Source organism: Orycteropus afer, unplaced genomic scaffold, assembly GCF_000298275.1.
Source record: "Orycteropus afer afer isolate SDZICR_OR568_19922 unplaced genomic scaffold, OryAfe1.0 scaffold00020, whole genome shotgun sequence".
NCBI lineage: Eukaryota > Metazoa > Chordata > Mammalia > Tubulidentata > Orycteropodidae > Orycteropus > Orycteropus afer.
The window spans coordinates 20,402,608-20,417,674 of NW_006921607.1; the positions used below are offsets into that span (position 1 = coordinate 20,402,608).

Sequence of the window (15,067 nt, forward strand, 5' to 3'; positions counted from 1 at the left end):
TTGCTCATCTGTCTCTAGCAAGACTGTGGGTTCCAGGATCGCTGAAACTATGGCTCAGATCCATTCTTTTATTTCCAGACAAGGCCAGCACTCATACAAGAGTATGTTGGATTACTGTGAGTTTCCTTCAAGGCAGTGAAAGGGCTGCATTTCAAAAAGCTGAAAGCTTAGTCTTGCCTTCTCCACCTGGAATGGCTGCCCTGCCAGGGGGGTACGACCTCCAGGAACTACCCCATTCCATATGTCCTGCGTTGGGTTGCCTGAGTATGGGGATATGCTATAGGGATAGGATGCATATGGGCAGTCAGACACAGAGAGGCTAAAGTGGGAAGACTGCTGGCACGTGAAGGCCAACTGAAAGGACGCCAGGGTTGAGTGTGGGGTCAAAGGGCACTGGGTCTAAGGTTTAATTCCAGGCTCTGCCATTGAGGCTGTATCACAGAGGGCACAGGGCTGGTGAGTATGGCTGGCATCAGGTGTACTTCAGGCTGGAGATGCACAGAATTGGGGAGATAGATTGTTGGCCCTTCAACCTCTGTGTGATTTGGAACAAGAGCCCAAGCTGTGCCTGGGGGATGGAGTGACGCTGGCCCTGGAGGGAGTTGGACAAAGCTCATAGATGAGGGAGTCATGGCTGGAATTGGGAAGGCCTGGGGCAGCAGGGCCTGGTGGGTAGCAGAGTTGGCTGGCCTGGGGCTCACAGCTAGGTGGTGCCCACCACCATGTGGAAGACAGCAGTGACAGCACTGCCATGGCCCTCAAAGGCATTCCCTCCAAGTCTAGGATGACTTCCTCGACCCACTCAAGCCCACCCAGGGAAGTGGCCAGTGTTCCTCCTACCTGGACAGTGTCCATCTCATTCAGCATCACCACAGAAGAGCAGTTATAATCGAACACCAGCCTCCAGAAGTCCGCCACAGTGTTAGGGAGAGGGTGTTGGGTGACCACAAAGGCGGCAGGCTGCTTGTGGCTCTGACAAAGGAACGACAGAGGTTTGGTCAAATGCACTTCGATCAGTGGTGTTCTGATGGCAATCAACCCAAAAGGCTGCCAGAGGCCCCCAAGCTGCCAAACAAATACAAAGCACCTGCCTGTTCCTTATCTCTTGCTTCTCTGGCAACGAAGGAGACCTTCTCATAATGGACTCATTCTCCTCCAAACTAAGACATTTCATTAGGGAAGTGTCACTCGGGTGGGGTTTATCCAAATAAATTATTCATGTCTTGGAACTCGGCAAATAATAATCATTAGAATATGAAATGAAAGACTGCACATGCAGATTTACTTCTCTGCCAGCTAAGGCACCTCCTGGGATATTAGGGCTCATCTGAGTCTCCATGCTCACAGCGCTGGTGGGAGGCAGGGTCAGGTGAGAGTTTCCTGAAAGGGCTTATATTGCAGAGGGCTTGCTCCTGTCCTAAGAGTAGAATTAGGGCTTAGTTAGCATAGGTGGGGACTGCATCTTGTGAGGCATCAGGACAATGAAATGTGGCCATGTTTCAGAATCAGGCAGATCTGGGCTTCAAACTTTAGCTTTGGCATTTGTAGCTGTGAGTCATTCACCTGTCCATTCATTTATGCATGCATGTATCCATTCATTCATTCAAGCATCGTTTGTACAGTGTCTCTTTTTTTTGAAGCTAAGCACTAAGTTACTAGATCTTTCCCTAAAGGTCAGGTTCCTTATCTGTAAAATAGGAATCATAACCCCAAAAGCGTGGTTCTTGTACAGATTAAACAAGATTTACATCTAAAAACTCAGGCAAGGAGGAGCCTGACTGTGAGCCCATTGGGAATGGGGAAGAGGATCAATTTAGTTCTCCATCCTTGGCACCCAGGGTTGCAGCCAGCATTCAAGAGATACTCAGTACATGCCCAACAAATAATGAGTACATTTAGTTACATTGTACAGACAGGGAAACTGAGGTCCAGAGAAAATGGCCTATGTGAATCCAGGCTATGTGTGAAGCTTTGAGTGGGCCCTACTTATCACACTACCCCATGAAGAGGTGCTTGGAGAGATTGGGGAGCTTCTCTATTTCTTTATGTGGTTTGTGAAACCTGAGAACTAACTCGCATTCTCAACAAACTTTCTTTGGAGATAGTCCCTAGGGGAATCATGGTTGTTTTCAGTGGAATCACAAGTTGGCAGGAAGATGAAAACAGAACACAGAGATGGGGTGGGGAATGGAACAGGGGTCTGTCCACCCAACCAGGAGTTGTTGTCGTTGCTATTAGGTGTTGTTGAGTCGGTTTTGACTCTTAATGACTTAATGTACAACACAATGACACACTGCCTGGCCCCGCACTTCCCAGTCATTGCTATTCAAGCACTTTACTGCAGCCACTGCATCAACCCATCTCACTGAGCATCTTTCCCTCTTTGCAGACCCTCTACTTTACCAAGTATGATATCCTTCTCTTCCTTCAGGGTCTAAGAACAGACCCTGGCAAAAGACAAACTGGGCAATGTCTTGTGGCCAGGGATGTCACATCTGCACCAGAGTCCTGTCCTCTGGGGACTGTTTCTGGGTCAGTGGAAAGGTTAAGGGAAGGTCTAGAAGACAGGCCATTTAGTTTCCATGAAAGCCAAACCCTCCAGATGCAGAAAGCATAGTCTTTCAATCATTTGCAGACATTGAAAGGAACCAAGGCTTTAAGAATCAACAGAATTGAGGTTCAGATCTTCAGACCGATTCTTTCTGGGCTACCTGATCTTGGGCAAGTCATCACAATACTCTGACCCTCTGTACCTCTTCCGAGAAATGGGGATAATAATACCCAAATTCAGAATGAGCCAGGGTAAGTCTGGGCCTGACATGGTACCCAACACTCAGTGAATGTTAGTTTTCTGTCCCTTCTCCCTGTTTCTGTGATAAATGCTCTATTAGGCCAGCACAGCTGACAGAGCCTTATCTGAAAATATGTTCGAGATCCATGCTCCTGCCGGGTTTCAGGGATCAGCTGGCAATCCATTTCATGGATAACATCATCCTTTACCAGGGGAAACATTAAAAATTAACCCAGAGGACTTCATATTTTTCTGCTTGGAGCAAAGCTGCTATGGTTACCAGATAATGCACAGACTGAGCTGGAATACAGATAAGGACTTATTTATTTATTTATTTATATAGGGAAGGCAAAGACCCCAGTGATGACTCACAGGAGAAATACCCTGTGGACAAAGAGAATACAATCAGCTTCAGAGCTTGGCAGAATGCATTTGACTCCAGGCAGCATCTAACCTGCTAAGCAGAGGCCAGAAGCATGTCTGATCCTTGCTTGGTCAGGGAAGGCAAGGAGGGGGAGTTGGGACAAGTGGGAGACAAAGCTAGGAGAAACCTGGAGATGTGGGTGCATTTCTAAACCCTATCACTCCTTCCATCCCCACACATGTACATGTACACACACATGTGTATGTGCATACACGCACACAGAAACACATACTTCATATTGAACTTGGAAGATTCTGAGCTAAAACCAAGTGTCTCTCGCCACTTCCAGCTATTTGATATGACCTAGACAAGACTCCTTACTTCTGGACCAAGTGCCAGAGATTTCGTGGAGGACTTAGGCACCATGTGGGCAGAGGCCAGAGCAGAAACCTAGAGATTTGAGATAGGCATTGACCTTCCCCATCCTCTTTGCCTTTAGGACCCTTGGGGAAAAAGTTTAAGAGGATCACAGGTCAGAGAGATAGTTGGCCTTGACCCCAGGAGATAGCACCCATGTTCCTGTTTGTTCTGGGGGAGATGGAGATTCCATGTATGCTGGATGAATAGGACCTTAGACATGGGTTGGGGGACCTGGAAGGCATCATTGTCCAATTAGGTAAATGTTCTCAGTTCTGAGCCTCAGGAAGCAAGATGTCTGTGTCTTATGGATCAAAAAACACGGGGAGGTTCAAGGAGTGAGTTCTATAGTGTGATCCAGGAATCCTGGGTTTCAGCTCTGCCACTAGCTCTCTGGGTGACCTTGAGCAAGTGTTTCACCCTCTCTGGCCTCATTTACTTTGCTGACAAATATATGGATGAGACTAGATGATCCAGCTACAAACATCTCTACATCCCCATGTAGAGGTATGCTAACCATAAGTTAGGACTCAGTGGAAAAGCATGCAATTAAGGAGTATGGAAACTCTAGGGCAGAGGCATGACTCCCTACCTCAACCAGGTGAAGGTGGAAGTATCTTTCTTGAAACCAATGTTGAAAAGGTCAGACTCCATGTGAAGGGGCAAGAAATAGAGCCCCTACCAGAGTTTTTTTTTTTTTTTTTTTTTTTTTCTTCAACAGAGAACCCAGGGCATGGCCAAGATTCTGGGACCTGGTCCCCAGGTTCCCACTTCATGGTCCCTTTGTTGCCTTCCATCATTTGTCCAATAGCCATTTTCTGAGCACCTACTACATGCATCCTTGTTCTCACCTTAACAGGAATTATCTGGGAGCCCAAGGGCTGACACTATGTCTGTACTATCTTTGTGTTCCCAGGGCCCAGGTCTGGGTCTGATATGTAGGATGTTTCCTGAATTGGCCTTATGGCCAAGAGTAGGCTCTGTGGGAGATGACAGTGGGGTTGGGCAGGACTGTAGCCCCAATGTTATGTGATGGGAGCTACTTTAGACTTTTCGTCTATCCTTCCTAGGCTCTTTATATGACAAGAGCTCCACTTGTATCCAGTTTTAGACCAGAGTCTTTAGGGGGAGCAAAGGCCCTTGGGAGCCAGCATGGAGAGGACAGTAGTAGAACCAAAACCAAGGAGAGGCTGGCTGATGGGGGCACTCAGTGCCTGGGGCCAAGTTCCATGTTGAAAAGAAACCTTTTCCTAGAATGCCAGCTGGGAATGTTCCCTGTCAGGGTTCTGCTTACGTCCATCAATGCTGCATTGATATAGTTGCTGGATTCCCCATCCACTGAGATGAGGAAGGGTAGGCAGCGATCCAGAGGCAGGACATCCATACTCCGATTCTTGTCATGGTTCCGGGGCAGGAGCCCAATACTGCAGTCCTCAGGCCGGACGCGTGGAGTCACAATGTTGAGGGTCTATGGGGAACAAGATCACAGAGACATGTGCTATTCAGATGACTGCTCCTGAACAGAGGACAGGTTGATGTTCCAAACTCAGTACTAATTCCCTTATTACTATCTTCCAACTTGGCCCTCTGGGCTTTTCCCAGGACTCCTGCTTAGATTTCACTCCTCTTCTGTGATGATAGTCTACAGTTACCTGGGAGCTGAGAGCCTCTCCATGGGCTGTATGACACCACCAAGATGCCCAGGTAGGAAGGACAGCATGCTTAGACACAGTCATACTCAACTCCCAGCATATGCCAACCATTTGAGTCAAGTTGTTCAATTCTGCTAGTGCTGCATTAAAGACTGGGTGGCCAGAAGGTCATATGGTAGGTACATGGGTGGGGAATCCCTAATGAGTACTAAACATCATTTGAATCATCATGGAAGGCGGAAAAGGTTTTTACCAGCATTCTTCTCAGAGAGAAAGCTATTTGAGGGTAGAAGGATGCTTGAAGAAGCCTCTCAGAATGGGAGAAAGCCTCCCAAGGAGCAAGCTCTAATGGGTCTGGAAATTGACTCATATTCTGCAGAGCAAGCTCACAAGTCTGGGAACAGAGATGAACTATTATAACCAAGAGAAATGTCATGTGCAGCCACCAGAGGTTCTTGTACTCTACCCTTCCCTCACTTTGCACTCTGTCTCTACTCCAAATCAGTAAAGACTATTTGTTTGAAGGGGCACTAAGGTATTGGCTTGGCTGGGGTATCTGCCTGGGGTATCAACCATGGACCCAGCAGCATTGATCCCTAATGTCCTAACTTCCCAGGGCTTCCTTGCTTCCCTTTGCCTGGTTCTCAGCTCTTGTTTCCCAGATATGATCCTGGTATTGGCCTTGAGACATGGCTTTGCCTTCTCTAATGATATATGTCTGGTCTTGCAGACCACATTTGCTATGATTTTGGCCCTATGAGCCCCAAGGTATGGATCTGCCATGCATGAGCTGTGCTTCAGGACAATGCTTCTCAAAGTTCAGTGTGCACACAAATCCTCTGGAGATCATGTTAAATTGCAGACTCTTATCCAGATGGAACCTAAAATTCTGCATTTCCAACAAGCTCCCAAGTGATACTGATGCTTATAGTCTCTTGATCACTCTTTGAGGAGTGAGGCTCTAGGACATATTTCAATTGTACAGAAGTACTGAGAATATCCGAGTCCCTCCAGGGATTGAGAAACATGCAGTTCATACTTGTGTGCGTGAACTTGTCTCCATCCATAGCCTGGACTACAATTAAATAAGATCTTAGTTCAAAAACATACATAATCATAGTTAAAAACAAACAAACACCAGGAATTACTGAAAGACTTGTTAATAGTTGCTCAGGGCTGTGCATTTTATGTATTGGAATTCATTCTGCAGCTGCTTAGAGCTGTAGACACTGAAAATGCACAGACATGTAGGTTCTCACAAAGAAGGTTCCATGTGTGTGCTTTGAGCCAATGCAGTTGGCTGGAACAGAGTCTGGGATAGGCTCATACCTGAAATTCATCTTTGATTTGGCTGGAGTTGGTCTGGGGGTCCAGCCTGCTGATATTGTAGTAGAGAGACCGGAACTCACACACAGGGATGGCGGTGTTGCCACAGAGACATGCTTCTAGGATGGCATCATGCACAAACACGTATTGCTCCTACAAAGCCAAGGGAAGAAGGAATAGAGTTCTGGGTAAGAATAGTGATCTGGGAGCTTTTTGTGTACATTTAAGCCGATGTAGAGATACCGCCTTGGAACCCTAAGGAGGGGTCACTATGAATCGGATTCGACTCAATGGCAGTGAGTTTTTAAACCCGCCAGCCAATCCTCAGGAGGAAGATGGAGCAATCTACTTCCGTAGCGATACTGCCTGGGAAATCCAAGGAGGGGCCGCTCTGAGTCGGGTCCGATTTGATGGCACATAACAACAACAACAACATGTCTATGCAGGATGGGCATGATTTGTGTTACAGAATCTTTGCTTTCTATCCTATAATCCAAGAGGTCAAGTTTCCATGTTTTATAATGATCACCTGAGCTATGGTGAGTTTTAGCCCTTGGATAAGATTGAACAAATAGTCTCTGATAAAAATTAGAAATGACTGGATGTGTGGCAATAGGGAATAGGTACTTGGTGTCCTGACCATATGCCCTCAGCTTTAACCTTTACATGCTGAAGATTGCTTATTGCAAATGCCTGAGAGTTTCTGCTGAGGGCTTTCTTTGTAGTCCTAGGAGCGCACATGGGCTGTGTACAGGCCATCAGTGCATCAAAAGAGTCCTCAACCAATGACAGAAGGAGAGTTTGTGAATGAACACATCAGTTCTCTCTTCCTTTAGGTGGGATAACGTGGTGGTACATGTCCCTTACTATATCTAAGAGTTCCCGATCAGGACTGAGCTCCAATTGTCTACAGTATGAAACAGCTTGGTACAGCAGCCTTTAATGATCTCCTTCCTTTCTTTGTCTCATTTTCCCACTCACTAACCAGTATGTCTTTGGATCACCTCCCAATTAAACTGCCTCACTTCAATCTGCATCTGAGGGTTTACTTCTGGGAGAACCTAAAACACGTGCTGCACCCTTTCCTATCTCAGTGCTTTGCACATGTTATTCTCTTCCTGTGGAATGCCACTGCCACTTTTCTATGCCTTCACTGTCTCATTTCCTCTGGAAAATCTTCTCTAAATCCACCAGGCAGAAGTTGTTGCTTTTACTCTAGGTCCTTAATAAATTATTTGTTGAGTAAACTTCTCATGTAGAAATTGACCTATCTCTCTATAGAAAGTGTTTAACCAATATCATCCTGTTTCAGAGAGGTCTTGGCTCTCTAACTGGATAGAGAGGTGCTCAGATGTCCATCTCTCCTTTGGAGCCAGGGCTGTGTACTTCTGTCCTATAATCCAAGGATATTATCCTTCCTGGAATCCCTAGTGCCTAGTTTAGGGTTTGACACATAGCAAATCAGTAACATTGTGGTTGTTTTTTTTTTTTTTTCCCCAATACCATTGTTGATGGAATCTCTGCCTGCAGTGGCTGAAGCAATTCTTGGCACAAAGTAGGCACTCAATTAATTCTAGTCATTCCCTGTCATTTTCTTTTCTTCATCCAAATCAGGAATACTATTCAAAGAATCCCCGGAAGTTGCTATCCAGACCCTGCCTGGATACCCTCAACAATGGGAAATTCACCACCTTAAATCATTGGTGGAAGTCCCTGCACCGTAGGTCCTCATGGTTGGCTGGAGCTTCCTAGTTTCTATGGGTGGTGTCCCCATGGCAAGCCACATATTCAATCCCTCCAATTCCTCCAACATCAGGTCCTTTTTGCAGCATGTCCCCACTTACGGGTCTCCGACCTACCTTGCTTTTCCTTGGCCAGGGCTGCAGGTGGCTGACCAGTCCAGACCCCCAGGACTCACCTCTGTCTGCACCAGGTTGACCCTCTGGGCCCGGAGCTCACGCACACAGTTGAAAATATCCACCACCCCTTCATTTTCAGCCATATCAAGCATGGTGTCAATAGCGATGAAGCAGCCAGTCCTCCCAGCTCCAGCACTGGAAGAGAAGGTGTGGTTAGTGTTAGAAGACTTTGGGATGCCACCAACCCTGGGGAAGAGAGTAATCCTTGCCTTTTGGGGTTATTTTTATCAGGACTTACTTATTTTTGTTTTACTTATTTAATAAACACTTATTTAACATGTATAATGTGCCAAACATGGTTCTAAGTGCTTTACAGATGATACTTAATTAAATTCTCCCAATCACCCTAAGAGGTTGTTATGAGATTTGCCACCACATTTTACAGGTGAGAAAACTGAGGCACAGAGAACTTATCTTGCCCTAGATCATCCAGCTGGTAATTGATAGAGCTGGAACTTTTACCCAGGTAGTCTAGTTCCAGAGTCTATGCTTTTAATCACTTCCTCAATGATATTCCTAGCACACAGTGCATGCTTAGACAGTATTTAGGCATGCGGTTTCCTCATTTGATAATCTATCTATATAGTATAAAGCATATATAGCATACTGTCTATATAGTATAATAGCATGGTGCCTGGTAGACTGTAGATGCTTGATAAATGTGTCTTTTCTCCTTGCCTCCCTACTTCCCTTCTTCCATTCCTCTCTCTTTTTTCCTTCTTCAGGAAATGAATTGATGAATGGAGATAAGGTAGGATGGGCAAGAAAGAGAACAGGCAGAAGGTGAGTGAGAAGGCAGAAACTAGAGCCCTCTGATATGCCTCAGCTCCGACAGCCTGGTCACCCACAGTCTACACTAGAACCAGGAGATGGGCCCATTACAGAGATGACAAACTAAGACTCAGAGGAGTGGGGTGGGCAGAAATGAAACCCCTGAAGGAGGTGTTGTATACATGTAAGAAAACTGAGGCTCCTAGAGGCCAAGCAATGTGTTGACTTGTAGAGAGGGAGTGCTGTGTGCAAAGGACTGGGATTGGCTCCACCTGCACATGCTTCCCTGGGATCCCGAATCAGAAGCATCATCAAACTGGAACCACTGGAAGGAAACCCTCAGATCCTTGTCAGGTAGCAAGTCTCCTGATATAGACTGTATTTCTGATCGGTGCTGGTTTCCTTTTGGGGAATCTCAGACCAAGAATAAAATAGCAAATAACTCAATGAGACTCCATGGGCCACATCCAGCCCTTCCAAGATTAGTGCTGGGTTCTAAAATCACAGTGCTGAACCAGAGACAAATAGAACATTTGCCGTAACAGCTTTGGAAATGAAGGCCAGGCAGACCGTCAAGGAGACACACTTTGGCTGCATTTTCACATCTTGTTTTCCTCCCAGAAACAAGTGTCTGTGCTTGACGATGTAGAAATCAAAGGAAATGAAGAGAAGATGAGTAAATGGAATAGGAAGGAAAGCAATACTGGCTGATTATAAATCCAGGGAGTATAAGTCAATGGGGACAATCAGCCACTGGAAAATAAACCCATGAGACACATCCACTATTATCTGGAAAGTAAACTCATGGAGTCTCATCCACAGTGTTCTGGACATTAAACCCATGGAACTCATCTACAATGTTCTGGAACATAAATCCATGGAACTCATCCACTATGATCTGGAAAATAAACATATGGAGACCCATCAACAATGACTGGAAAGTAAACCAGTGGGAAACAGAGTCTTCATTCATGTTAATATTTCATGGTTTGAACTGAGCGAAGTCATGAATTGAATTGAATAACTTGTAATTGCCTCAGAACACGTCCTTCCACCAAAACCTAGATCCCCCAAGTGGGACTCAGTAGGCAAGCCTTCGGCATCTGTAAAACCATAGGAGGGATAAAAACCATTTTGTCTGTTCCTTCTCCCAATTCTCATCTTTTACATATTTTAGGGGGAAAAAATCAGCCTGACTTGGTTTTGGATCTCGGACCCATGACGAGTGGACAAGTTGCTTGGCCTCTGTGAGCCTGTTTTCTCACATGGAAAACATGCCTCATTCTTGTGAGGACTGAGCTGTATGATTCAGAAATAAAGTAATTAAGCAGATGAAATTTGGGGTCAGAATCCCAGGATCAAATCCTGGCTCTACCACTTACTAGCAGTGTAATCATGGGTACATGACTTAGCCTCTCTGGGTTTTGTTACCTGCATCCATTAAATGAAGCTGATAACAATAGCTTTACTTTGTAGCATGAATGGCACAATACATGGAAATTTCACCAAATTATATCTTAAAAGCATAATGTCTATAAATTGCTTAGCCCTTTCATGCCTGGAGACATAGAAAATTCTCAATAAATGGTTGTTACTTATAGTCCATAAATATTTATTGAGCACCTTTTATACATTAGATGTTGTGATTGGGAGCGGGAATATGAAGATGAGTCAATCATGGCCCCTGTACTGAAGGATTAACAGTCTGGGGAACAAAGCAACATTAAGGGACAGCAAATAACACTATTTTGAAGTGCTTGCTATGTGTCAGAAATTCTCTTAGGCACTTAGTATATGTTAGCCAACCCATGTAATCTTCAGAATAGTCCCAGGAGTGGGTACCACTCTTCCCACAGGCATTAAGCTGACTTACTATGGAGCTACAGATGTAGAACTATCATGCACAGCACCTGGCAAAGCATGTTGTTATTGTTAGATGTTAGATCAGACCCATAGCAACCCTATGTACAACAGCATGAAACATTGCCCAGTCCTGTGCCATGCTCACGATCACTGCCAGGCTTGAGCCCAGGCTGGAGCCCAGGGTCACAGCCATTGTGTCAGTCCAACTCATTGAGGGTCTTCCCCTTTTTCACTGACTTTTTCACTGACTGTACCAAGCATGACATTCTTCTCCAGGGATTGGTCCTTTCTGACAGCATGACCAAAGTACAGGAGACAAAGTCTGGCCATTCTCACTTCTAAAGAGTATTCTGGTTATATTTCTTCCAATACAGATTTATTCATTTTTCTAGAAGTTCATGGTACATTCAATATTCTTCACTAACACCGTAGTTCAAATCCATCAATTCTTCTCTGCTTGTCCTTATCCATTGTCCTGCTCTCACATGCATATGAGATGGTGGAAAATACTGTAGCTTGGGTAAGGTGCACCTTAGTCTTCAAAGTAACAGCTTTGCTCTTTAATGCTTTAAAGATGGTTTTTTTGTAGCAATTTGCCCAATGCAATAGGTCTTTTGAGTTCTTGGTTGCTGCTTCCATGGGTGTTTATTGGGGATCAAAGTAAAATGAAATCCTTGATAAATTTCAATCTTTTCTTCATTTATCATGCTGCTGCTTACCAGTTGTAAGGATTTTTTCTTCTCTTTATGTTGTGGTATATCCAAACTATAGGCTGTAGTCTTGGATCTTCATCAGTAAATGCATCAAGTCCTCTTCACTTTCAGCAAGCAAGGTTGTATCATCTGCATATCACAGGTTGTTAATGAGTCTTCCTCCAATTCTGATGCCACTTTCTTCTTCATATAGTCCAGCCTCTCAGATTCTTTGCTCAGCCATACAGATTGAATAAGGATGGTGAAAGGATACAACCCTGACATACACCTTTCTTGATTTTAAACTATGCAATGTCCCCTTGTTCTGTTCGAATGATTGCCTCTTGGTCTCTGTACAGGTTCCTCACAAGTACAATTAAGTGTTCTGGAATTTCCATTCTTCACCAAGTTATCCACAATTTCTTTTAAAAAACACAAAAATTGAATGCCTTTGGATAGCCAGTAAACCACAGGTAAACATCTTTGTGATATTTGCTTTCAGCCAAGATCCATCTGACATCAGCAATGACATCCCTTGTTCCACATCCTCTTCTAAATTGGCTTGAATTTCTGGCAGTTACTTGTCAATATACTGCAATCATTTTTGAATTCTCTTTTGCAAAATTTTACTTGCATATGACATTAATCGTATTGTTCGATAATTTCCTCATTCTGTTGGATCACTTTTCTTTGCAATGGGCACAAATATGGATCTCTTGCAGTTGGTTGGCCAGGTAGCTGTTTTCCAAATTTCTTGGTATAAATGAGTGAGCACATCCAGTGCTGCATCCATTTGTTGAGAGATCTCAATGGGTAATTCCATCAGTTCCTGGAGCCTTGCCTTTCTCCAATTCCTTCAGTGCAGCTTGGACTTTTTCCTCCAATACTGTTGGTTCTTTTTCATATGCTACCACCTGAAATGGTTGAACATTGACCAATTCTTTTTGGTAATGTGACTCTGTGTATTCCTTCCATCTTCTTTTGATGTTTCCTGCATCATTCAATGTTTTGCCCATAGAATCCTTCAGTATTACCACTTGAGGCCTGAATTTTTTTTTTAGTTCTTTCAGCATGAGAAATGCTGAGCGTGTTCTTCCTTTTTGATTTTCTAACTCCAGGTCTTTGTACATTCATTATAAGACTGTACTTTGTCATCTCGAGCTGCCCTTTGAAACCTTCTTTTCAGCTCTTTTACTTCATCATTTCTTACTTTTGCTGTAGCTGCTGTCTTTTGAAGTTTCAGAGTTTCTTCTGACATCCATTTTGTTTTTTCTTCCTTTCCTTTTTAATAATCTTTTGCTTTCTTCATGTATGATGTCCTTCCACAACTTGTCTGGTCTTCAGTCACTGGTGTTCAATGCATCAACAAAACATGTTGTTGTTGTCATGTGCCATCGAGTCGGCCCCGACTCATAGCGACCCCTACTTGGGTTGCCGAGGTAGTATCACTATGGAAGTAGATTGCCCAGTCTTCCATCCGAGGAGTGGCTGGTGGGTTTGAATCACCAGCCTTCTGGTTAGCAGTCAAGTGCCTTAGGCACTATGCTACCAGAGAAACAAACATAGGGCCTGATAAAATTTGCCATTGTCTTTCTTTCTCCCTTACTCACGCTGTAGCTGCTCTTTGTGATATATGGCCTGGGAGCTAATGTTCTGTTGTGCTTGGTTTGTTATGAGACATAAAGCAGAGGATTTATGTCAAACACATAGAGAATGTAAGAGGTGTGGTAACTACTATGTCTTAATCCTCAATTGCCTCATCTGTGAAATGGGGATTCTAATTCTCACCTCCATGTTGCAGGAGGATAAGTGAGATGCTGTGTGAGAAAGGAGCTGGCTGGAGACACTTGCATTTAATTCTGGAGTCTCTCCTATTCCCTTGGCTGATGTGGACCCTGGCAGGGCAGGGAGAAAATAACTTGTGCATTCAGTGTCTTGAAAGAGGGCCAACCCAAGGTCTCATTGGAAACGAGAGGCATGGGGAAGGAGGGAGGACACCAGGTCTGATGTCCACCCCCCTTCCAGTGCTTCATGCCCTTGACATGATACTTCATCTCCATTTAGGAGGATTCAAAGACATGCCACTCATTCCCAATGTGACTTTCTAGGTCAGAGCTGAAAATGTCTCTCTTCCATAATAAGGTGAAACCTGACACTGTCCACTTACTCTCTATTAAGGACCCTACAGGCCAGCAATTGATTTTTAAAATAATAGAAAGGGAGAGAAGCATGTTTTAACTGAGGCACCCTGCTGCCACGTCAAGGAGCTTGGGGATAGTGTCTGGAGAAAAGCATGTTAAAGAGCCCAGCTCTGCCATTTTACACCTGTATGGCCCTGCAAAGTGTCTAACTTCTCAGTCCTTCTGTTTTCTCATCTATTCAATGGGAAGATCATAATGCCCACCTCTCAGTAAATGAAATAATGAGGGAAAAGGGCATGTGGTAGACATGGTAGACACTGTCAGTGCCCAGTGCGTGTCCTCTGTGTCTCTGATTTCAGGGCAACAACAATAGCAATGACTGATACTACTATTACCATTACTGTTGCTCTTAGATATTGTGACCTTGACTGCAACAAAAAGGGTAGTCATAAGGGATGCAGGCGTGGGAGGCTTTCAGGTAAAGAACAGAAGTCACAGGACAGGGGGTCTCTCCCTCACGAAGAGCAGAGCTGCAGAGGGGTACTTTTCTGGGGATCAGGGAGCTTTGGCTTACCTGCAGTGGACCACTATGGGCCCAGCTTCAGGAGGGTTGAGGAACTTGACCTGGCGGACAAAGCCCAGGAGACCAGTAGCATAGCAGGGGACACCATGGTCAGGCCAGCTAGTGAAGTGGAAGAGGCGGAGCTCTCGGATCTCATGGTAGCCTTTCTGAGGAGACAATGGGCCTCTGTTCATACAATTGCTGCCCCCTACATACCCTGCCCACGCCCATGGGCAGCTAGGGCTGCTGCACCGAGAAACCAGTCCTCCTGCTGTTCAGGGAGGACAAGGCCCTCACAGAGTTGACAGGCGGTACAGGACAGAGTGATTCTGTGATTAGTTACATTTGGGAAATGGGGAATTTAGGTGAAACAGATTACTACAGGACTTCTCAGGGCCATGAGTTTGATACTGCACTTTCTGAATCTTCACAAGGGCAATGTAACACCCACAGTGTTTCCTAAATTTATTGGCTCAGTGGACCCTCTTTTTTTTTTTATTAGGATTTGGGTGAAGATTTACAGAGTAAATTCACTTTTCATACAGCAGTTCACATATACTTTGTCTCAT

General features: G+C 44.8%; 1 protein-coding gene across 1 annotated transcript in view; it reads right to left on the reverse strand.

The window, feature by feature from the left end:
• The window catches only part of PTPRT (protein tyrosine phosphatase receptor type T), a 557,720-nt gene that overhangs the window by 23,281 nt on the left and 519,372 nt on the right, over positions 1-15,067 (reverse strand). Inside the window, exons 18-22 of the mRNA XM_042783611.1 lie at positions 14,511-14,665; positions 8,469-8,604; positions 6,554-6,703; positions 4,867-5,040; positions 841-972 (exon numbers count right to left, since the gene is read on the reverse strand). Of these exons, the coding sequence (XP_042639545.1) occupies positions 841-972; positions 4,867-5,040; positions 6,554-6,703; positions 8,469-8,604; positions 14,511-14,665 (747 nt within the window). The remainder of the gene's footprint in view (positions 1-840; positions 973-4,866; positions 5,041-6,553; positions 6,704-8,468; positions 8,605-14,510; positions 14,666-15,067) is intronic.